The 25,866-nt window shown below is 41.3% G+C and overlaps 1 protein-coding gene across 4 annotated transcripts in view; it reads left to right on the top strand.

The window, feature by feature from the left end:
* mipol1 (mirror-image polydactyly 1) overlaps positions 1-25,866 on the top strand; it is a 170,870-nt gene that overhangs the window by 132,495 nt on the left and 12,509 nt on the right. For all 4 annotated transcript variants that reach the window (XM_033027131.1, XM_033027128.1, XM_033027130.1 and 1 more), the window contains one exon: positions 7,100-7,194. In XM_033027131.1, coding sequence (XP_032883022.1) covers positions 7,100-7,194 — 95 coding nt within the window. The remainder of the gene's footprint in view (positions 1-7,099; positions 7,195-25,866) is intronic.

Genomic DNA, 25,866 nt, shown 5'->3' with positions numbered 1-25,866 from the left:
CAGAAGTCACTTACGTAGGTCACGTGTTCACCAGCAATGGGCTAAAACCAGATCCGCTGAAGACGGCAGCAATCAACGAGCTGCCGGTACCAACTGACGTCACCAGCCTACAACGTTTTCTAGGCATGGTCAACTACCTGGGAAATTTATCCCTAATCTCAGCGAATTGTCAGCCCCTCTGCGTCAACTAACCCACAAGGACAACACCTGGTCCTGGTACCCAAACCACCAGCGAGCTTTCGAGGCTTTATTTATAGAAGAAGAGATGTAGCTATAGCATGTTAGCCAATTAGAATGCTTAGTAATTATAACCCCCGCCTAATTATAACATTCATAGTGTAAGATCCTACCCACTGTCTACCAGTTAGAGTAGCAGTGTGAATGTATGATGACCTGCTTCGTTGTTAATGCCCTGAAGAATAAAGATGCTTGAAGAATAAAGGTGCTTCAACCTGTGAGAGTCTGGACTCCTTACAGATACCAATGCTAACATTTATAATTGTGATGTTTCTAATAATCAAAACAATTGGCTAATGAACTATGCAAATGGTAGACATCTGTATTGTTACTTTTTAACAACACCACATTGAACACCACCATGATTTTTGTGTTATTTTTCTGATCAGTTTCTAATAACTCTCTTGTTATCTCTATCAAAAAATTAATCCGTATGTCTTTTCATCATAACAACTTCTGCTTATTGGAATCTCAGTGTATCTCTTTTTCCATGGCTTTGGTCATATCCAAGGTTTACCAAACAAAAATATTTTAACCTAATCAATAATTGTTTGTGTAGAATCACCATTCTAATCTGTACTTTATTCATAAAACATTACTTTCTAGAATGTTATAAACGTCTCCCTACATTTAAAGATATTGAATCTGAATCTCAATATTCTTCAGCTTCATTTGGGGTGTATCACTTCTCCTTTATCATCTTTAAGAAAATGCATATCCCTATGTATCATGCACTAAATGTCACCAGGCACTGTGCCCAATTTAGTTATCTATACTGTAGACAACTGTACAGACACAGTCTGGTGTTCAAAGTCAGCTTTAGTCATCAGTCATAATGGTTTAGTACAATACGTTGTTAGTTCATCTCAACCACTGGCGTAACTACGTAATATGGGAAGTGAGTGTTAATATAAAGTGTACAGTGAGGTGGGGTTAGTGGTAGTACATTACTCTGATTGGTTCACATGCAATAACCAATCTACATATACCTTTGTCACTTAAGATTTAGCAATCCCTTTCTGTCTTCTGCGGATTTTGATAGTGTAACCCTATTTGTCAGGCCAAATGATTTCCTAGGTTTAGATTTATTGTCATGTTTACCGAGGTTGTAGTAAAAAACTTTATTTTGTATACGGTCCAATCCGATCAGAATATACTACACATAGATACAATCAGGTCGAACACAAGTACAATAGATAGATCAGTGGGGAAGATACAGAGTGCAGAATTTAGTTTTCAGCGTTGAAACGCATCAGTTCCATAGGCAAAGTCCAATATCTGCAATGGGGTAGAGGTGATTCGGAAAATGCCCGGGCTAATGGGAGGGCTGTTCAGAAGCCTGATAACAGAAGGACGAAGCTGTTCCCGGTTCTGGTGGTTTGCAATTTCAAGCTTCTGTATCTTCTGCCCACAGGAGCGGGGAGAAGTAGGAATGAGGTGGGATGTCCTTCATTATGTTGGCAGGTTTTCTAAGGCAGCATGATGTGTACACGTAGTCAATGGTGGAGAGTCTGGTAAAAGGAGGGGAAAAAGGCAGTCAAAAAGCATGGAAATAGGTCTTGTCCATGCCGATCAAGATGCCCCACAAACTGAACACAATATTCAAAATGTGGTCTCACCAATGTCTTGTGTAACTGTAACATAACCTACCAACTTCTACACTCAATTCTCTGACTGATAAAAGCCAATGTGCAACAGGCCTTCATGACTATCTTATCTACCTGTGATGCCTCTTTCAAGGAACTATATACATGCACGCATAGATCCCTCTGCTCTACAACACTCCCTAGAGCCTTGCCATTCACTGCATAGTTCCTGCCCTGGTTAGACGTCCCAAAATGCAACATGTTCACATTTCTCTGTATTAACCTCCATCAACCATTCCTCAGCCCATCTGCCCAACTGATCAGGATACAACTGCAATTTTTGAAAACCATCTTCACTATCTACAATACCACCCACTTTAGTGTCATCTGCAAACTTACTAATCATGCCTTGTACGCTCTCATCCAAATTATTGATATGGATGACAAACAGCATTTGGTCCAGCAGTGAACCCTGAGGCACACCACTAGTCACAGGTCTCCAGTCCGAAAAACAACCCTGCACCATAACCCTCTGCTTCCTTCCATGAAGCCAATTTTCTATCATGCGGAACTTGTCAAATGCTTTGCTGAAATCCATATATACATCTACAGTTCTACCCTCATCAATCTTTTTCTGTATATCTTGAAAAACTCCATGATACCAATTTTTGATCCGGTAGGCTATCTCTCCTTGGATATTAGGCAGAGGTGTTCCCAAACAAAGCTGTGATATAACCCAACACTTATGCTTTTTATGGTGCATCTGTAGGTTTCAGAAGTTTGTCTTTATTGGGAAAAGTACTTGCTGGGAAAAATAGGCCCAGGAGTAAAATCCTTATGGGGATGTTTGCTAATGCCTTTGTGGAGTGTATAATCTTGCTTGATGGGGTTGTGGAAAACTAAGTGTAGTTTCAATAAATGAAAATATGCAAAGGTAAGCTTTGGTATATTAATTTAATTACGGAGAAAACATATGGCTCCAGAAAAGGAAACAACGTTTTCAATAATACATATTTTTATACTTTAATGAAAGGAGTACAGAAAAAAAGCTGATAAATTAAAGGCAGAGGTAGATATGTAACTATGTTATCAAGGCCATGAAGAGTTGACAAAGATGTGAGGAATAGCAGCTGAACATTCTGGGTTAGTAGGTAATTAGATGGATATAAATGGAAGGAGTGGAATGTTAATATTGTTTTACGGTAATAATTATAACTATGAAAAAGGATGATGTGCACAAGGTGTCAACAAATAAGGCCAGATGAGTTGAACAAAAGTACAAAAAAAGGTCCGTCACAATGCATGTTATGCTCTAAGAATCAATTAGCAGCAAATTGAGCAAAAATACAGGCAAATTTCAGAAAAGTGCAAAAATAGCAAGGTAGTGATCATCAGGAATTTCAAAAATCATAACATTAACTGGACAGTGACGATAAAGTGTGGAAGATGCAGCTATGCAATCGATTTTAGAAAACCTTTCTAAATCTGAACATAGCATTTCCAGCAAGAGGATCTGCAATCAAGAGGAGGAGATCACAATTCAGTATGATTTAGCAAAGCGAAGAAAGAAACAAATATAAATCAGAAGTAAAACTAAATTGGTGCAAGGCCAATGTTTTGTCATATTTGTCTATTAAGAAAAGCTAGTAAGAATTCAGGTAAATAAAAGAAAAGGGGAAGTTCCCAAACCAGAGAGATACAGGAGAGGAAAAGACAAAAAGGAAAGTTCTGTCAAATAGCAAGACCTCAGCACTGCACCAAGCTGAGAGGAATATTGAACGTGCAAAAAAATTGAAAAAGGAAGATGGCAAAGAAGATGTAGGATAAAAGTATAAAATTGAGAAAAACACTTCCAGATGTGTAGGTAAATACATGAAGATCTGATTACCAAAGCAGTAAACTTTGGTAGTCAGATGAATTATATAATTAGAAATAAATTATTTGCATCGATCAGCAAGGGGGAAATTATACTGATGTTGGCCTTAAAGAGGAAGAAAGGGATCCAGCATTTTTTAAAGTAGGCAATTAATTCTGATTCAGATATACGATGCTCTATAAAGAAGCAAAGGAATAAATAGTATAATCTCCACTATTTTCTAATTCTCTTTGACTACAGGATGGTATAAATGGATAAAGAAATAGGCTGTGGCAAAAATGATTGAAATAACGAAGGTCACCAAGAGTGGCACATTTGATGTTTCTATGGATATTGGCAAAAGGTTTAACCATTTCAGGCAGCTTGATCAGGAAAGTAAAAAGCAACGTTTTTAGAAGAGACAGTGGTAAATTGGATTAAAAATTGGTTTAGTGAGGTAACTTAAAACAAAAGTTTTATTAACCAAAAGGTGATGTACATTTGAGCTCCGCGGTGCTCAATTCTGGCTTTCTTGCTCTTCGTGTTTTATGTTCATGACTTGGACTTAAAGGTAGGGGCCATGATCAAGACATTTGCTGAAGATACCAGAATTGGTAGTGTAGTTGATAGTGAGGAAAGAAGTTTTAGGGTGCAGAAAGATAGTAATGAACTGGTTGTTGGGTAAAAATGTGGAAGATAGAATTCAATTGGAAGAATCATGAGGAAATGAATTTAAAGAGACAATAGGTTGAGATAACACATGACAAATGGAAGGATGCTAAAAGTATTGAGGAACAAAAGGATCTTAGGGTCAATGTTAACAAATCCCTGAAAGTTAAAACATAGAGTATAGAGCAGAGAGTCATGCTGGAACTAAATCAATTGCTAGTTGGGGCCACAGCCAAATACCATGTGCAATTCTTGTTGCCACATTGCAGGAAAACATATGACAACACATAATATTACAAAATCAGAAATGAGAGTAGGGTATATATCCCATCAAGTTTATTTTGACATTTAATATTCTGACTGATCTGATGGCTGACATTAACTCCATTTACCTGCAAGCTCTCCATAACCCTTTATTCTCCTGTGAATCAAATATCTATCACTGTTGTGTTTATTTTTCTTCGAAGTTCTTTCAATGCTTTTGAGAAATATAAAAGTGGATAAGTCTCCAGGTCTGGACAGGATATTCCCTAGGACATTGAGGGAAGTTAGTGTAGAAATAGCAGGGGCTATGGCAGAAATATTTCAAATGTCATTAGAAACGGGAATAGTGCCGGAGGATTGGCGGACTGCGCATGTTGTTCCATTGTTTAAAAAGGGGTCTAAGAGTAAACCTAGCAATTATAGACCTGTTAGTTTGACGTCAGTGGTGGGCAAATTAATGGAAAGAATACTTAGAGATAATATATATAAGCATCTGGATAAACAGGGTATGATTAGGAACAGTCAACATGGATTTGTGCCTGGAAGGTCATGTTTAACTAATCTTCTTGAATTTTTTGAAGATGTTACTCGGGAAATTGATGAGGGTAAAGCAGTGGATGTTGTGTATATGGACTTCAGTAAGGCCTTTGACAAGGTTCCTCATGGAAGGTTGGTTAAGAAGGTTCAATGGTTGGGTATTAATGGTGGAGTAGCAAGATGGATTCAACAGTGGCTGAATGGGAGATGCCAGAGAGTAATGGTGGATGGTTGTTTGTCAGGTTGGAGGCCAGTGACGAGTGGGGTGCCACAGGGATCTGTGTTGGGTCCACTGTTGTTTGTCATGTACATCAATGATCTGGACGATGGTGTGGTAAATTGGATTAGTAAGTATGCAGATGATACTAAGATAGGTGGGGTTGCGGGTAATGAAGTAGAGTTTCAAAGTCTACAGAGAGATTTATGCCAGTTGGAAGAGTGGGCTGAAAGATGGCAGATGGCGTTTAATGCTGATAAGTGTGAGGTGCTACATCTTGGCAGGACAAATCAAAATAGGACGTACATGGTAAATGGTAGGGAATTGAAGAATGTAGGTGAACAGAGGGATCTGGGAATAACTGTGCACAGTTCCCTGAAGGTGGAATCTCATGTAGATAGGGTGGTAAAGAAAGCTTTTGGTGTGCTGGCCTTTATAAATCAGAGCATTGAGTATAGAAGTTGGGATGTAATGTTAAAATTGTACAAGGCATTGGTGAGGCCAATTCTGAAGTATGGTGTACAATTTTGGTCGCCTAATTATAGGAAAGATGTCAACAAAATAGAGAGAGTACAGAGGAGATTTACTAGAATGTTGCCTGGGTTTCAGCAACTAAGTTACAGAGAAAGGTTGAACAAGTTAGGGCTTTATTCTTTGGAGCGCAGAAGGTTTAGGGGGGACTTGATAGAGGTTTTTAAAATGATGAGAGGGATAGACAGAGTTGACGTGGAAAAGCTTTTCCCACTGAGAGTAGGGAAGATTCAAACAAGGGGACATGACTTGAGAATTAAGGGACTGAAGTTTAGGGGTAACATGAGGGGGAACTTCTTTACTCAGAGAGTGGTAGCTGTGTGGAATGAGCTTCCAGTGAAGGTGGTGGAGGCAGGTTCGTTTTTATCATTTAAAAATAAATTGGATAGTTATATGGATGGGAAAGGAATGGAGGGTTATGGTCTGAGCGCAGGTATATGGGACTAGGGGAGTTTATGTGTTCGGCACGGACTAGAAGGGTCGAGATGGCCTGTTTCCGTGCTGTAATTGTTATATGGTTATATGGTTATAATAGCCCCATGACCCATATGTTTTATACTTGCATATCTCAATTCCATTACTTTATTGTTTAAAAGCTGCACTTAGCCAAATGTCCACTAATTATGAGGCGATTATGATCCTGGTAGAGTTCCTGAGAGGTGCTGGGCTGTTTTGCGATCTAATGCAAGACTTAAGAAAGAGATTTGTTGATGCTGTAACGTAGTGAGCAAATTGGTGCCTCAGTAGCTGCAGTGATCAATTCCAGTAAACTTGCAGAGAAAGCTTACAACCAACACACACTGGAATTTATGAAACACAAATGATGATCCAGATTACTGTTTTCTGTGTACTCTTCCAAGAATGGGTATACATTTTTGTTTACTGATTTTTAAGTTGTATGGCTAGGTTTTATTAAAGACTTGTATATTTGTATTTGAATGCTTAATACCATGCTTTTACTATATTTTCAGCATCATAGGTAAACATTAACAGTGTAGACATGGACCTACTTATTTAAAAAGGACAACATCAATTGGTGCTTGTGCTGTAAACTAAAATGCAAAGATAGCAGTTTATGATACTATATAATATGTAGTACAACAAATGTGTGCAAATCCCTTTAAATTGAAGCAAACAATTAAACAATAAGCAACATTTGTGAATGCATGCCGCCTGAAACTCGATAAATGTTAAATTTTGCAGGATCAGCTATTAACAATGAAGAAAGAAAGAGATTTTGCGTTTCAGCTATGTAAGAAAGAAGCGGAAGAAATTCAGACACTTAAGCTTTATTACAGGTAAGCTACACTATTTACTTTCAATGGGTGAGGAACATTTATCATTTTGTTTCATTTTTAAACGTGCGTTTTAGTGACCGATGCAATTAAGCTAATGAAAAATATATTTTTCTGCATTCACTCATTCTTTAGGTTACCATATAACGTTAAAATTCATGTCATATTTATTTGATAAATACATGAAGTACAAGCAAGTTCAAATGCTATTTGAAATAAAATGTTAAAAACAGAGGCCCCAACACTGATCCCTGTGAACACCATTGGGCACAGACCTCCAGCTAGAATAACACACTTCCACCATTACACTCTGCCTTCTATGGGCATGCCAGCTCTGAATCAATCGCCTTTATCACCTCCTCAAAAAACTCAAATCAAGTCTGTAAGAGATTACCTGCCCCTGCACTAAGCCATACTGACTCTCAAATTAGTACATTATCTTCCAAATACAATTAAATCCTATCCTTAAGACTTCTCTGCACTGAAAACAATGAAGTGCTATGTAAAAGATCTAACGTTAATCTAGCATAAAGTTTAGCAATGTTACAAAATTTTGAGATTTTAAAAATCAAGTCTTTAATTTATCCCATCAGATAAAGCATAAAAATAAGTTTAATTTGACACCTAATTCACTTTCACATCTTCAGTATTAAAAAGGTTATGGCCATTTTCATACTCGGAAATTGGCATCTTGTTCCCTATTGCTTTTTCATTGACTTAACACAAAAGCTGTGATCGAGAACATTTAAAGGCTGATAACTTTCTTAAAATTTAAGAGAACTGAAAGAAATTTTCCGTTATTATAGATTGAAGCATTCTGAAACAAATATGAAACAATCTTACTTAGATGACTTGCAATTAAAGCATATAATTAGTTAGTTACCTAATTGTAGCTAATTACAAAATTCAATTACTAGATCTAAACATCTATCCATTTCTTAAGAATAGATTAATATTTTTAAATAGCCTAAGTGTCCAAATAACATTCACACAATAATTCAGAATATAACATAATTTTAAAATCTCATTGTCATGGGTTTATAGGCAAGGCAAGGCAAGGCAAGGCAACTTTATTTATATAGCACATTTAATACACGAGGCAGACTCAAAGTGCTTCACATAAAAACATGTCATACAATAAATGAAATAATAAAATGAAATAAAATAGAAGAACTAAAAGAAAAGAAAAACAAAATTAAAAATGCATTATAAAAAGTGCAAAAGTTAAAAGTGCAATGTAGTTAAGATTTAGCTGAAAACTAAAGTAAACATAAAAGTTTTCAGTCTTGTTTTAAAAGTGGTCAAAGTTGAGGCAAGTCTTAAATCTTCAGGAAGTTTATTCCAGCTATTTGTTGCATAGTAACTAAATCCTGCTTTCCCATGTTTTGTATTTACTCTGGGAATCACTAGCAGATTGGCTTCAGAAGATCTTAGCGGTCTAGAAGGCTTATATAGTGGAAGCATGTCAGTGATATACTTTGGCCCTAAACCATGTAGTGATTTATAGGTGAGCAGCAGGATTTTAAAATCAATTCTCTGACATACAGGGAGCCAATGTAAGGATTTAAGAATTGGTGTAATATGCTCAAATTTTTTGGTCTTTGTTAGAACTCTAGCAACAGCGTTCTGAACAAGCTGTAGCTGCCTGACAGTTTTTTTTGGAAGACCTGCAAGGAGACCGTTGCAATAATCTAGCCTACTATTAATAAAGGCATGTACAAGTTTTTCTAAATCTTGAGCTGACATGAGTCCTCTTAATCTTGCTATGTTTTTGAGGTGATAGTAGGCCGATTTTGTTACTGATTTGATGTGACTGTCGAAATTTAAATCTGAATCCATAATGACCCCAAGATTTCTGGCTTTGTTTGAAGTTTTCAGGGACAGAGAGTGAAGGTGTTGGGTTACTTTAAGCCTTTCTTTTTTAGCACCAAAAACATATAGGCCAAATGGAAGGAATTTAATGTTTAATACCTGTAAATTAATGGCCATTTAAGTCAGCTTGCGAGTGGGTTTTACTGGAACGGGACCATTTAGAACGTTCAGATGCGGTGAATTTATACCCCCATATCTGCAGCAAATACACTGCCGGTTCTTCGGGGGGAAAAATCACCGTTTCGCAAACGTAAAATGTGAATTAAATACATCTTAAGCAACACTTTTATACATAAAAATAAACTACTTTCTTTTACCTGGTCCTGCATAAAATCCGTCCCAGTTGTCGGCATTGACGGCTTCAGAAGCTGCTTTTAAAATCATTCCAGCGACTAACTTGTCGGGTGAATTTTTTTTAAAAACACACAGAACGGCCGTAGGAACGATTCTTTAGCAAAATCTTGCACTCCAACAAATATAATTCAGGACCAGGTCGGGAAAAAAACCCGTTTTAACCCCGCCCCCCCTCAAACGCGCCAAAATCACGCACACGGCCAGTGGCAGAATTACAGCGCCGCTGAAGGTAAGTTCTGTAACATACCTATAAAGCTGCTTTAGGAAAAGTGTTCCTCCTCGTTTCAGTAATAGTAAAATGTGCGCCATATTTTTGTTTTTTCACGTCTTCCAATCAAGGATATTTAACTTGAATAATGTATTAGAAGACTACATGATGAATGATTAAGGCTGCAAGGCTGCATGTATCGTATTTAATGTATGAAAATACTAGAGTATTTGCATCCTGATAATGTATTACAGATTAAGTTTATGTACTGCTTTCATGTAATGAAATACTCCAAACTACTTCTTTGGGGCCAAGAAGTTTACAAAAAATTTTTAAAGCAGAGATGGAATATTCAGCAGAGTGGCTCAACTGGCAGAGTCACTGCCTCACAGCGCCAGAACCCCCTGTTGGATCCTAACCACGGGTGCTGTCTGTGTGGAGTTTATACATTTTCCTTGTAACCGCACGAGTTTCCTCCAGTGCTCCAGTTTCCTCGCACATCCCAAAGATGTGTGCGTTTGTATGTTAATTGGCCTCTGTAAATTGCTCCTTATGGGTAGGGAGTGGATGTGAAAGTGTGAACTGATGATCAATGGTTGAAATGGACTCAGTGGCCTTAAGGGCCTGATTCCATGTTGTATTTCTAAACTAAACAAATAAATAAGCAAAGCACAATAAGCAAATTTTTAGGGTAATTTTCAAATGAAGATTAGTTTGACCAAAATATATAGAGGGTAAAATACTTGACAAAATTATTCTGGTTGCTGTCAGTATTCTCAGAAAGAGTGATAAAGAACATTATTCTGAAAAATTATCTTAATTTTAATGTACTGAAGCACAGGAATATTGAGAGGAAAGGTGGAGTGTATTGTGGTAGGGTTGCATGAGCAGGGACAGCAAATGATGACAACGTCATTCAGCAGCCCAAGGGTCACTTGGTTTACTGCAGCGGATATATTGAACATTTTTTTACCAGATTTACTCCACATATGCAATGTTTAATTTTTTTCTGAGCTCATGAGTATCAGCAGGCATGATGACAATGCATATAAATAAGTGTTATTATGTAAGAGGGCATTACTAATACTCTTACCTCTACCTCATCAACAAATCCCATTCATCCATCTGTTCAGTACATGTTGTAACTCACTCTGTGCCTCCTTCCCTGGTTGCATGTGAAGAAAACATAGAAAGCTAATAAGGTGCAAAAATGTGTAGGTTGTCCTTCTTGGATATCAACTCGACATCTGTAGAGCTTGTTTTGAAGGAAGCTCCAATATTTGAATGCATAATCATATCTGAAGCACTTTAACTTTCTGCTGACAGAATTCAGTTTCACTTAGTTACATTACATACATCGTTCATGCAGATACATTAATCAGTGTGGCAAAATAGCAACATAAAATAGTACAAACTACCTGACGATTGTTCTACAGGATCTTCACCCGTCACACATTCTGACTACATTCTGACTAACAAGAATAAAAACAATAGAACAAGTGCTGAAGAAGAGACCTGATCTGAAACAATTACTATATATGTCCTACAGAGATGCTGTCTGACCCGTTGAATTACTCCAGCACTTTGTGTTCTATGCAAAATTCCAGCATCTGCATTTCCTTATGTCGACAAACACTGGAATCCGTTGACTCTGTGTCACTGTAATAGCATCACTCTGCATTCTATTCCAACATTCCCCTTCTTTGATAATGGTCAGGGATGTCATTGTCAGTTGGGCCTTTACAATAGTGGACCCATTCATGAACCACTTTTAACATACTTTTGATAAGTATCTGTCTATAGACACAAAAAGGAGGAAGAACTCAACGGGTCAAGCAGCATCTCTGGAGAAAAGTAGAAGGTGATGTTTTGGGGTCGGGACCCTTCTTCAGACTGAGAATCGGGAAGAGGGAAACGAGAGATATCAAAACAAACATAGAACAATACAAAGTCAGCAATGATAATGAAGGAAAGGTTCCACCTTCTGCTCAGTTCGCCTTCGCCTACGCGATCTCCCGGTTATCAAACATTGTATCTCCCCTTCCCATCCCCACACTGACCTTTCTGTCCTGGGCTCCTCCACTGTCAGAGTGACGCCATGTGCAAATTGGATGAACAGCACCTCATATTATGCTTGGGCAGCTTACTACCCAGCGGTATGACCTTCAATTTCTCTCATTTCAAGTAACCTTACCCCCCCACCCTAGTCGTCCTACTAGTTCCACTGTTCGCATCCTTTTATTCCTTCATTATCAGCAAGCAATGGGGCATTATGGGCTCCACCGTTCCTTGCTAATTTGTTGCCAGTCCTGCTTTGTTCTGGCCTTTTATTACCTCGAGTTCCCTCCCTACTTTCAGTCTGAAGAAGGGTCCTAACCCGAAACGTCACTCATCCTTTTTCTCCAAAGATACTGCAAGACCCGCTGAGTTACTCCAGCACTTTGTGTCTCTCCTTGGTTATATTATCTGTTTTCTCAAGGCAGGGTGAAGGATAGATGGGATTGATGGTGGGGAGTTTGGTCTGTGTGATAGACTGTGTCACATCCACATCCTCTGAGGTTTCTTGCAGTCTTGAGCAGAGTGTTGCCAAACCAAGTTTTAATGCATCCGGATAGGCTGCTATCTACAATGCATCTGTAGAAGTTGGTACGAGTTGTTCTGAGGAGGTAGAGGCTTTGGTGTGCTTTCTTGGCTTTAGTTAGGTTGTGTAATTATTCCGTGTAATTATCGAGATTAAGTCTTTTACCTTTTGGGCATTGCATTTAATTTAAGTGATAATGGAAAAGCCCATTATGTTGCTCCTCATTGGCTGCCACTTCTGGATTTGAAGCTGGCGATAGATCCATTCAGTATGTTGACTGCAAGACTGTCAGTATCCAATCTAATCTATAGTTGTAAGGCTGATTTGTGGAAGCAGCTGTTTGCATGAGGGGATTAATTCAAAGTAGAGATTAATTTATATTAACAGCAGGTGCAATGTGGCCAGTTTGGTCTCAGATGCATTCTGATGTTACAAGCAGCTGTGATGGTGCATAGATACCACATGGCGGAAACTTACAAATTTAGTACATTTTAGTCATTTGGATTTCTCTCTGAAAGTCTGATGCTCTGGGGAGTGTTGTAGAGCAAAGGAATCTTGGAGTACACGTACATAGTTAGTTGAAAGTGGCATCACAGGTAGATAGGGTGGTCAAAACATTGGAACATTGGCCTTCATTAGTCAGAGCATTGAGTATAGAAGTTGGGAGGTCATGTTGCAGTTGTGTAAGACGTTGCTGAGGCCGCATGTATTGTGTCCAATTTTGGGCACCTTGGTATGTGAAAGATATTGTCAAGCTGGAAAGGGTGCAGAGAAAATTTAAGAGGATGTTGCCAGGCCTCGAGGGCCTGAGCTATAGGGAGTTGAGCTGGCTAGGACTCTATTCCTTAGAGCTCAGGAAGATGAGGGGTGATCTTATAGAGGTGTATAAAATCATCAGAGGAATAGATCGGGTAGATCGGGTCGATTCCCTTTGTCTGTCAAGAGATTCTACCCGATCTACCCCCCAGCCCCGGCCCTTCTCCCCCCCAGCCCCTCGCCCCTCTGGCCCCGGCCCCTCTGGCCCCGGCCCCTCTGGCCCCGGCCCCTCTCCCCCCTGGCCCCGGCCCCTCTCCCCCCTGGCCCCGGCCCCTCGCCCCCTGGCCCCCTGGCCCCGGCCCCTCGCCACCCAACCTCGGCCCCTCGCCCCCCTGTGCGACAGCCCTTAACAATGCGGCCCACAGGGGGAGACGGGGCGGAGGGAGGCCGTCGCCGGACAACGCTGACCCAGGGGGAGAGTGGGGGCTGTCCCGAGGGATGTGCTCCTTCAGCCGCTTACACCTTGGTGCTCGGGTTCAGAGCAAACCTTCCCGCTTTCAATGGCAGCACCCACAAATATTTATAGCACAAAAAATGACAATTTTGGCGGTTTTTAACAGGAAAGAAGGTACACGTTCCATGTGTTAACAGTGTGTGCCGGAAGCTGCCATGTCCTCCACATGGATTGAGCTGCTCCGTGCGTCACGCCCTTTGACCCGATGACCTTACGTGCAACCCCCCTATAGATAACTGAGTTACATGTTATTGATGTGCAGATAGATTATGGGAAATTATTTTCATGTGGAGACCTAGAGACATTCGATTCCATGTACAGAATATATGCCGACGCTATTATTTGTTCAGAGAGGTTTTTTTTTAAAGTACTTTTATACACACAGCTTGGTAAAAGGTAAAAACACCTTTGTTGTGAGTAAATATTTGTCAAGCCATTGATTTTAAGAGTGGGGTCAGTTCAATGTGGAATCTTGGTTTTCGTGCAGTGCCATTGATTAGCTATCAGATGAAGAATGTTAATCAGTAACTTTGGGTGTTACTGATCAGTCAAAATGCATTTAGCTCGCTTCAAAGATGATTTAAAACCTAGCTGTTCAAACTGGAATGTGTGATAAAGTTAGAAGGGGCACAGTTATTTTTGAGAACTTTTGATTTAAAGTGAAACCGTTCATAACCTTTTCCTTGCCTGCAAAAATTATAGATCAATGTACCACAAAGAAAATATGTAGATGCATAATTAATTGGTTTTGTTTAGATATTGTTCTCATTACCACTGGGTAGTCGCATTACTCATATTTCCATTTAATTTCCATTGCATGACAGCTCTTAATTTTGGATGAAAACTGATTTTGCCTTTGTCTGTAAAATAATTAATCAGGACAGAATAAAACATTTTGAATTAGCATAATTGTTGAGAAGCCAATGTAAGAAATAACAAAATGTATATGTAATTTAAAATCTTAGTGGATGATGATATTAGCAAATACTATACCAACAGTAAAAGTAAAGTTGCTAAATTTGTTTTGGAAAATGACTAATGTGTTCATCAAAATAAATTGGGAATATTTATTACATGTAAAGTATTTAAAATATTGAATGCAGTTATAGCTAGTGGACCAGGAATGCAAAAAGATTCAATCTAGACAATACTTTGTTTATACTGCTTGGTTCTAATTTAAATTCTCCCTTCTAGAGAAGATGTTTGTTATAGAGCTAAACCTCTTGTTAAATTTAAATGTTTTGAGAGTTGTGATGGTAACAGCCATGTTCTTGGTACGTTTAAGTATATTTTTAGAAATGTTTTAGAAATCCAAAGGATCCTGAGCACATACATCATTTAACTTCACACCAGTCATATTCTGGCATGTCAAAAGTGGTCAGAATAAAACTAACTTCTGCAGAGATTTTTCTTTCCATAGTCCAAAGGGACCAACTACCATCATTTTATTCCAATACCTTTTCTTTATAATCTTACATTTAGTCTTTACAGATATATGTTAAACATATTCCAACTAGGAAAATAATTTGTTACAGCAACTAAGGTAAAAATCCCCTGAATATTTTATGAATTAGTTGTATACTATTTGGCACTTTCAAAATCAAATGGTTAAATTGTAGTTCTGAGCAATTTGAACTAGGATGGTCCTGCACTTTTGTTTTGGTTCCCTTTCTTTTCACGATTCCTCTGCATGTGAGTGTAACAGAATGGATCAAATTCTTATGATGTTAGCAGCTACCTGAAAAGCACAATTTAAAGTGGCTGGGCAATGATTCTCAGCAGCCAATTCAAATGTGAGGAGAAAAATCACAAGAGGACATATGTTTAATGTGAGAGGAACATGATTTAATATGAACCTGAAGGGCAACTTTTTTCACTCAGAGGGCGATAGGTATTTAGAATGAGCTGCCAGAGGAGGTAGTTGAGGCAGGTACTATAACAGCTTTTAAAATACACTAGGACAGGCACATGGATAGGAAAAGTTAGGAGGGATACGAGTCAAATGAGGCATCTTGGTCGGCATGGACGAGTTGGGCTGAAGCCCCTTTTTCCACGCTGTACAATTCTGACTCAATGTGATTGAACTTAGATGTAGAAACATTGCTGTCCAATGTATGCCGCTTCCTACCTTCTGGCTTACCATTGAATTACATTGAATAGTGCATTTTGCTTTGTGTACGAGTCTAAGAACATGTGAAATAAAACCAGGAGTGGATCATTGAACCCTTTTCTATCATTCAATAAAACAATGGCTGTTCTTTTACACTGTTTTCAAGACTCAAGCGTGTTTAATTGTCTTGTATACCGAGAAACAGAACAATCAAATTCTTACTTGCAGTAGCATAACGGGTCTGTAAAGAAAATACTCATAGATAACATCATAAACAAAAAAAGTTAAATACATTTTAAAAGCCCCAATGAAGTGCAAAATAAACCCTGATATCCCTCTCTCAATTCAATTTCAATTAAAAAACTTTATTGGCATGATAAAAATACATTGTTATATTGCCAAAGTATAAAACATGACATACATATTTAAAATGCATAAGTATAAATACAAGTATACAGTGCATGGATAGATATGTCCCTGTACATAAACTCACAACAGGCCTATAGCCCTTTATTGATTGCTACACGTTCTTGCAGCTGTAAGCAGTACAACAGAATCGCAAGTTCAGCAAATAAATATTAATTTATTAGTGTCAGTTAATGTCAATTAGTGTGTGCATACATATGTGCATTTTGGTCATTCACCATCTCTCAGGTTATGGCATGCTGTTACGTATTGTGCACCAAGATGTGCCGTATTTCCTTCGCCAAGGATTATTCTTGGCTGATGTATCATCTAGTTCTTTAAAATCAGGGGTTGCCAGACTGAGTTTGTCAAAGTATGTTTTCCTTGTTTTGTAATTTTTTTTGCATTTTAGGAGGAAGTGCACCTCTGTTTCAACCTCATCTGTCAAACAGTGGCCGCATATTCTGTTTTCTCTTGGTTGCCAGAAACTCTTCTGTCTTCCTTTTTCAACTGCCAAATAGTGGTCATTTAAACTGTATTTGGTGAGGGTCTGTCTCTGCTTTATGTCTCTAAAGGTTGAGAGATAGTCTGCCAATTTATAATCTCTTGTTAGGCCCTGATGATGACTTCCATGGCCATTGTAAAGGCCAAGGGTGAGACTGTGCAGCCTGCCATAATGCCTACTTCCAAGCGCTGCCATGTTGTACTGAAGTCAGCTGTGTGAAGCACAGCTGCAGGTCTTGGAAATAGCTCTTGACCAGTGTGGTGATGAGCTCTGGTACATGGAAAAAGGCAAAAGATTCCCAAAGGAGTTCATGGGGAACTGAACCAAATGCATTGGCCAGATCGAGGAAGATCACATGTAGGTCTCTCTTCTCCTTCTTAGCTGCTTGGATCTGGTGCCAGATCATGCTTGTATGCTCCAAGCAGCCCGAAAATCCTGGAATTCCTGCTTTCTGTACAGATGTATCAATGTACTTGTTTGTTACCAGATAGGTGGACAGCCTTTGTGATACAATGCTGAAAAAGATTTTTCCCTCGACGTTGAGGAGACATATTGGCCGGAATTGGCTGATGTCTGACGCATCCTTTTCTTTAAGTATTAGCACGCCGCCGGCCCTTCGCCACGCCTTAGGTATTGTTTGCTTCTTCCACACCACCCTCATAAGCTTCCCTAGAAAGCGTAACACATCCGGTGCGTTCTTGTAGAGCTTGTATGGTACTCCGTTTGGCCCCGGAGCTGATGCTGCTCTTGCTCGCCGGACAGTGTTCTCTACCTCTTTCCATCTAGCAGGGCTGGTGTCCAGGTTGAATTCAGGTGGTTGAATAGGCGGGATGTCATGTGGGATGACTAACTGCTCATGCCTTTTCGTGTCTTGGTGGGCCTTTTCCAGGTGTTCCTCCAATTCCCGTTTTGATGTTTTCAAAGTTCCACTTTTTTCCTTTGCGACGAGGTCTTTGATGAACTTGAAAGGGTCTTTGTAGAACCGTGTTCTTGTGTGTTCTTTCTTCTTGCGAAGTTTCCTCAAGTTCTCTGCTTTTCGCAAGGTTGCCAATCGGCTCTTGATGTCCTCTTGGAGTAGCATGAGACCTTCTCTCTCTGCGTCAGTTGCTTTTTTCCATTGCTTTTTCAACTGTCTCCTCTCTCTGATTAGCCTCTCGCTCTCCTGCTGCCTCCTGGACTTGATTGGTGTTGGTAATTTCTTTCCACCTCTCCCTTGACTCACCCCAAACCGTTCTTCTCCGTAGCTGTAGATTATGTTGCCCATCCTTTCAAGCTTTTCCACTGCTGTGCCCGCTTGTTGCTCCAAGATATGTATAAGGTCACTGTTGACCGTCTCCCACTCTTTCTTTTCAACAGCTTTGGGCCATTTCACTCCAGGTTTGTGCCCTTTGATCTTTGCCTCCAATGGAGGTCTTTGTCGTTGTTGCGTGGGCTCCTCCACCGGCATTTCTGTGCTTGTATCACCCTCTTCAGTGACATGGGTGCTGATGCTCTGCGAACTTTGGTTTGAGTCCCGTCGCTGTGCTTCACTCGACTGATTTGACTGGTTGCTTCGTAAGAAGTACTGGTCAATGCGAGGCCCATGTCTCTGCTCTCTCAAGCACTTTTTCTTCCCTTGGTGGATCTTCAAGCCCTTCACTGATGTAATTTTCTCCCAACCACAAATGCACACCTGAAGTTTGTGTCCCGCAGCTGTTGTGGATGTCTCATGTGCCATGCTCTCCTTGTCCGTAGTCGTTTCCGTTCCTGGGTCTGTAACCGTGTTATCAATCGGTGAGCCATCTTCCGCCCCCGCTCTCGCAGGCTCTAGGGGTATTCTCTTTAATTTACTTTTAGTAGCATTTAGCGGGTGTCTCCAACTAACTGAAACAGCGTTGGGGACTGCTATCATGGGTAGCTAGCCCATGACGGCCCCAGTTCCCTCCTGTCAGCTGTCTCTCCAAGCTGTCACGTGGACTTTTTTCCCGAATTGGACCTGGGTTTTTATCCGTTTTTTTGCCTCCCCCAGGAGATCACGCGGTTCTTGGGGTGGAGAGGGGTGATAGCGGTATAAAGGGGAGGGTAGTGTCTTGTGTTCTGTGTCTTGTGTCTACTGTTTGTGGGTAAGTGTGTCTGTTTAGTGTTCAGCCATGAGCGAATGGCGGTGCGGGCTCGACGGACCTGGTGGTCTACTCTCGCACCTACTTTCTATGTTTCTATGTTTCTATAACCAACATCACCATGGACGTTAGTGCCACCGGTCAGTAGTCATTGAAGCATGTCACCTTACTCATGCCTTTTCCCTCCCATATATATTGATACTTTCAAAAAACAAAAATCTCCTGACTTCTTGAATACACTCAGCAACTGAGCCTCCACAGCCATCCAGGGTTGTGCATTCCATCCTCTCATCTCTGTGCTGAATGATTGGCCCTTATTTGTTGGTCCTGGAAACTCCAGCCAGGGGAAATGTTATCCCTGCATATACTATCTCATGCCATGTAAAAAGGGCCTGTATTTCAATGAGATTATGCACCACTCTTGTAAGATCAAGTAAGTACAGGGCCAGTGTACTTAACCTCACTTCAGTACAACACACTCCCCTCCATCTTTTGCTTCCTGGAAATCAGTCCGGTGAATGTTTGAACTTCCTCAATCCCATGTATATATTCTTTGGTGGGGAGATCATACTTGCGCACGGTATTCCAAGTTTGGTCTCACCAGGGCTCTATGTAATTGCAATCTTTACTCTTGTTCTTAAATCCTCTTGCAATAAAGGCCAACACACTGTTTGCCTTTCTTATTGCTTGTCATACCTGAATATTAACTTTCAGGGATTCGTGTACACGGCCACATAGGTCCCCTTGAACAGCTTTTCAGGCAGTTCCTCATGACTGAGGATGACTTATTTCCACTCTATTTCTATAAATTCTGAGGTGACTAAGGAGACTAATTTGGAAAGCACAGACTCTTCCGCAAATGTCCAGGAGATACTCAATGGGAAGGGCGACTGGATAGTTTGTGAAATTATGTGTTCCTTCATCCGTTTACACAGCCCTTTCTGTATTACCTTTACATGGGCACAGCTCTCCATTTAGAGAAATCATGGACAAGGGATGGTCAAAAGCTGGTGGGGATGTTGAATTTTCTCATTGGGGCCTTGAGCACATTCTTGAATCATTTCCTCGGCCCACCTACTAATCTCTTCCCATGACAGAACTTGGAACCGATTGCCTAATTTGAGTCCCATATCTCAGACTTGCAAACAATGTGCTTCATATGGTCATGTGATAGGAACAGAATTAGGCCATTCAGCCCATCACTCCACCATTCTATCATGGCCGATCTACCTCTCCCTCCTAACCCCATTCTCCTGCCTTCCCCTCAATTCCTGACACCCGTAGTAACCAATTATCTATCTATCTCTGCCTTAAATATATCCACTGACTTTGCCTCCTCAGCCTTCTGTGGCAAAGAATTTCACAGATTCACCACTCTCTGACTGAAGAAATTCCTCATCTCCTTCCTAAAATCATCATCAACGTTGAAAACAATGGCAAACGCAGTGGTGCTGGTTTCCAACGGGAATGGTGACGGACGCACCACACATCTCTGTCCTCCACTTCCGCCGCAGGAAGTATAGGATTTTGGTGTGTGTGCTTTATCATCATTCCTTACAATGCTATGTACGACAGTGATCGCAACTTCTACTTAAGTGTGGATGGCCGTTGGCTCGCTAGAAGCTCATCCGCCCTTTGACAGGTCTTGTTTTTGGTCCTGCTGGGGGGTCCACAGCTCCCTCCTCTCCTGGCAAACCAGGTGGGGGAAACGGTTTAGTCACCGACTATACGACCATGGAGCAGGTAGCATGGGATTACATGGTACCCGTGGTGGGGTGAACTCCCCCCGATCTGACCTGAAAGACCTGTTCCTAAAAGAACGCCGTTTAATTATGAGCTTCGACCAGTTTTGTCAACTAGGAGGGCCTCTCTGAAAGGAATGAGCCCATGAAGCTCATCAAGTCCATTCCTCCACTTATTATCCTGTAGCCTATTCAATCATATGCTTATTTTCCTGATTCCAATGCCCACATGCACGACAGGTAATTTTCCACTACCCAATTAATCTGACAGTCAGAATGACTTCGGGATATAGGAAAAAAATGAGCACCCTGGGAGAAATCCACTTGTTCACAGGAACTGGGGATGTTGACACAGGAGAGAATGCAGACATTTGTTTCTTATTTTCCCATTAGATTTTGTGGAAATAGATACAACCAAACCTATTGTATGCCTTGCAGTTCTTGACATAGGTACTCCACATCTGACAAGTATACATGAGGAAATGCCCTGGTGGCAATGTGTAGAGTGCAAGGTTTGAAGCCATGTTCTTCAAGCACCCCTTTCCCTAATTGCCAAAGGCTGTACTGCCACAAAAAACGGAATGGTGAATGGCACCTATGTCTGTTTCCAGCAGAACATCGTCACTAATATCTCTTTGCACCAGAGTTTTTATCCCAGTCATCTTGTGTTCCTTTTTCCTTGACTTCCACTTCATAATACAAAGTTCAGAGCATGTAGTGCCAGGGGCCTCGTGAATAGTCCCAACAGTGAAAGATTTGATTGTTCCTCCACTTTCATAACAGAAACTTAGAAACTTGGACATCACAGCCCTGAGTGAGATACACCTCATGTCCTCCTGCGGCATTAAGCACACCTTCTGTGGGGGCAAGACAAAAACGAACATCATCCTCCTGGACTGAGTTTTGCATCAAAGATGAGCTAGTCCGGCATCTTAACAAATCCTCCTGTGGAATTATTGAACATTTTCTGATACTGCGGCTCATTCTAGTATGGAACCAACAACAGACGATGCCAAGTACAACTTTGTCTCTGACCTTGAAAAGTTCCTGGTTCACAGCCCAGCAAGAGACAAACTGATCTTCATGGGAGACATCAGTCAGCAAAGTTACAAATCTTTGGCAAGGCATGATCACCAAGGAAACAGTTGGGAAAGCTAACTTCTGTGGAGGTGTTCTCCTGACAGAATACTTGTAGCAAAGTATGTTTATGACCAAAGCCCTCTTCCATTGGAGAGACAAGTACAAGACTTCCTGGCAACATTGGCCCAGACAATGGCACTTATCAGATTCTAATATTGTCCAAGTAATGAACCACAAGGATATCAGTGTCACTTGCACCAGGTGATTGCACTGATAATGGCTGGATTGATGGATACCATGTCTGCTCTGTCCTCTCCATCAACTCAATCCAAAAAACACCTCATCACCAGAAATGTTGCAACATTCTTTGTATTATTGGGGATTTTTAATTTTATTTCTCTGATTTGTTATTCTAATGTATATTTTCTTCTCTGTGCTTCAAACCCATTGATTAAAGGTATGCACAATTTGGTCAGATTTCAGATGGAGATGCTATGCCATTTTGTCACTGGCTTTGAATGCAAAATATATAGGACACCAAGCAAGTTTGAATAACATTAACTAATAGTAGTTGCTGCACAAATCCTCACTGCCACAAGAAACGAGAGTTTGACATCATAATTCCTGTGTCATTTTCAAAGTGAGTTAACACATACACTACGTCATCCAGTTAAATAATTTTGCTTTAAAAGTCAGATAAACAGTGAAATCTTAAATCCGTATCTTCTGTTCCAATTCACTTCAAATATGGTCAGATTAGTACAACCATGGAGAGGGCGTGAGTATAGGTGTTTTTCCAAATGAACAAAATTATCCTCTCAAATGCACAAAAACTGTTTGGATCTGTAGTTCCTACCTTTTTCTTTTCTCGTGCCCACTATCAGATTTTAAAATTATCCCAATCATTCAGGGTAGGGATGAACTTGCCAGGACAAATCAGCCCAAATAGTAATGCAAGCATGTGTTCAAAAGGGAACTGCAGATGCTGGAATATCGAAGGTACACACAATTGCTGGGGAAACTCAGCGGGTGCAGCAGCATCTATGGAGCGAAGGAAATAGGCGACGTTTCGGGCCGAAACCCTTCTTCAGACTCAAGTTGCCTAGTAATGCAAGCATGTTTGCTGGAGGGTAGATTCAACAAGATCAAGCAAAAACATGTTCCCTCAACTACATCAGAACAAGAACAGCTGAACATTGAAATCAGGGGTTGATTCAGCAAAAGGTACACAAAATTGCTGGGGAAACTCAGCGGGTGCAGCAGCATCTATGGAGCGAAGGAAATAGGCGACGTTTCGGGCCGAAACCCTTCTTCAGACTGATGGGGGGTGGGGAAAGAGAGAAGGAAAAAGGGAGGAGGAGGAGGAGCCCGAGGGCGGGCGGATGGGAGGGTGGGAGGAGACAGCTAGAGGGTGAAGGAAGGGGAGGAGACAGCACAGGCTAGCCAAATTGGGGGAATTCAATGTTGATGCCATAAGGACGCAAGGACCCCAGACGGAATATGAGGTGCTGTTCCTCCAATTTCCGCTGTTGCTCACTCTGGCAATGGAGGAGACCCAGGACAGAGAGGTCGGATTGGGAATGGGAGGGGGAGTTGAAGTGCTGAGCCACCGGGAGGTCAGGTAGGTTATTGCGGACTGAGCGGAGGTGTTCGGCGAAACGGTCGCCCAACCTACGCTTGGTCTCACCGATGTAAATCAGCTGACATCTAGAGCAGCGGATGCAGTAGATGAGGTTGGAGGAGATACAGGTGAACCTTTGTCGCACCTGGAACGACTGCTTGGGACCTTGAATGGAGTCGAGGGGGGAGGTGAAGGGACAGGTGTTGCATTTCTTGCGGTTGCAACGGAAAGTGCCCGGGGAGGGGGTGGTGCGGGAGGGAAGGGAAGAATTGACGAGGGAGTTGCGGAGGGAGCGGTCTTTGCGGAAGGCAGACATGGGGGGAGATGGGAAGATGTGGCGAGTGGTGGGGTCACGTTGGAGGTGGCGGAAATGGCGGAGGATTATGTGTTGTATTTGCCGGCTGGTGGGGTGAAAGGTGAGGACCAGAGGGACTCTGCCCTTGTTGCGTGTGCGGGGATGGGGAGAGAGAGCAGTGTTACGGGGTATGGATGAGACCCTGGTGTGAGCCTCATCTATGGTGGCGGAGGGGAATCCCCGTTCCCTGAAGAACGAGGACATTTCCGATGCCCTGGTATGAAACAGAAATTTTGATTCAGCAACCCTGGCAAAATGTAGTCAGATTTGTTAGAGCCCTATTTGTTACAGATCTACAGATAATTTGAAAGGTAGGTTAAATTGTCTAATTCTGCAAAGTTGGCACATTGAATAATTTCAATTTCTACATTTCATTTTTCAATGAAAGGAACAGAGAAACCTGGAATCTGAATTTCAGCTGTTACTTTATTTGAACATCACTGCAGCTAAAGCAGCTGTGTTAAGCCACTGTGAGAACAGGAACAGGATTGCCTTTTTCAGTGGTAGACATATAGAGGCTCTCAGGGCGGAGGTAGCGTAAAGGAAGAAAGCCTATTTCGCTGAGGGAAGTCCTTTGTCTTCGATTGATAGACAATACCCTCTCGCGCAGGGTTTTAGGGTCAGATATACCCAAGTCGAATGATGCACATTAACAGTCATCAACAGGATGGTGGTTCCATGTGTGTTGACAGCCAATGGAACAGCTATACATCGGGTTCAGGAATGGCTTTGAGCATGTGGAACCAATTATTTGTGGTCTTCACCAGTGGTCCAGGCCTACATTGTTTCATCGTAGATGTGGATGATCAGTCTCCTCTGACTTTTGATTTACCTGCCATTCTTTCATTTATCCAGTTGTAAAACCATAAACCAAAATGCCTGGGGTGCGTTAAAATTATAACCTGCATTCAAGTTGGTGAAGTCCTTTCTAATTTCAAGGAGCTGACATTTTGAGAAACTGATTTGGGGAAAAATATAACGTTTTCTCCTTGTTGCTAGTTATCCACAAAGAAAGTAATGTTTTTTTGTTACCCTGGTACGCACTACATTAGCCACCTTGATGCATTGATGTACTGCAGATTGGCTCATGTTCCCCTGGAAGCGTGGAATGAGCCTCAGGCATATGAGTTGGGAGCTGAAGTGACCTTGGCAGCCATTGGCAATGTGTAACTTGAGCTAGAGTTCGGCTGAAGGTCAGATTGTGGGGTGTATTTAATTATTTCATACTATTCCTTGTGAATCTTTGCCTTTGCACATTCCTAACCATGTGTTCTCAAACATGCTTCCAACTGTAAGTGTACCACATGGTGGTCCTACCCCTCCATCTAAATTGATCATCCTATGATGTAGCAGTCTGCTCCTAAATTAATATGAAACAGGCCCTTCAGCCAATCACGACTGCACCGACCATTGATCGGTTATGCCACTTTCACATCTGTACAGAACTCATGGACCTCATTAACATCATTATAACTTCCATTCTGCCCTCAAATTCACCTGGACTATCTCAGACACCTCTCTCCCCTATCTTGATATCTCTATCTCCATCACAGAAGACAGACTAGCGACTGACATCCAACACAAACCTACCAACTCTCACAGTTATCTGGACTACACTTCTTCCCACCCTGCCTCTTGCAAAGATGCTATTCCCTGCTCTCAATTCCTCTGTCTCCGCCACATCTGCTCCCAAGATGAGGTTTCCCATACAAGGACATCCAAGATGCCCTCATTCCTTAGTAATCATAGTTTCCCTTCATCTGTCTCGTCTGTGTCCTGTAGTTCTGCTATCATTCCCACACCCCAGATGCAATAAAGACAGAAGATAGACACAAAAAGCTGGAGTAACTCAGCAGGTCAGGCAACATATCTGGAAAGAAGGGGGTGATGTTTTGGGTTCAAGACCCTTCCCGAAACGTCACCCATTCCTTCTCTCCAGAAATGCTGCCTGTCCCGCTGAGTTACTCCAGCTTTTTGCGTCTAGCTTTGGTTTAAACCAGCATCTGCAGTCCTTCCTACACGCAACAAAGCCAGAGTTCCCCTTGGTTCTCGCCTTTCACACCACTAGCCTTCGCAACCAATACATCATCCTCCTAACTCCTTCTACATGATCCCACCAATAATTATATTTTCCCAACTCCACCTCTTTCCGCCTTCCTCCGACTGCTCCCTCCATAATTCCTGTTTCACTCATCCCTTCCTACCTAAACCACTCCCCGGACACTGTCCCCTGTAACAAAGGTGATGCATCATCTGTCCATATACCTCCTCTCTTGACTCCATCCAGGGACCCTGACAGTCCTCCAGGTGAGACAGAGGTTCACATGCACCTCCTTTAACCTCATCTACTGCATCCAGTGTACCTTATGTGTCCTCCTGTACATCCCTGAGACCAAGCATAGACTCGGCGACGGTTTCACAGACCACTTACACTCGGTCCACCAACTGGATCACCAGGTTACTAACCATTTTA

This window comes from Amblyraja radiata, chromosome 9 (assembly GCF_010909765.2).
Source record: "Amblyraja radiata isolate CabotCenter1 chromosome 9, sAmbRad1.1.pri, whole genome shotgun sequence".
Taxonomy (NCBI): Eukaryota; Metazoa; Chordata; class Chondrichthyes; order Rajiformes; family Rajidae; genus Amblyraja; species Amblyraja radiata.
This window is presented reverse-complemented; position numbering and strand designations above follow the sequence as displayed.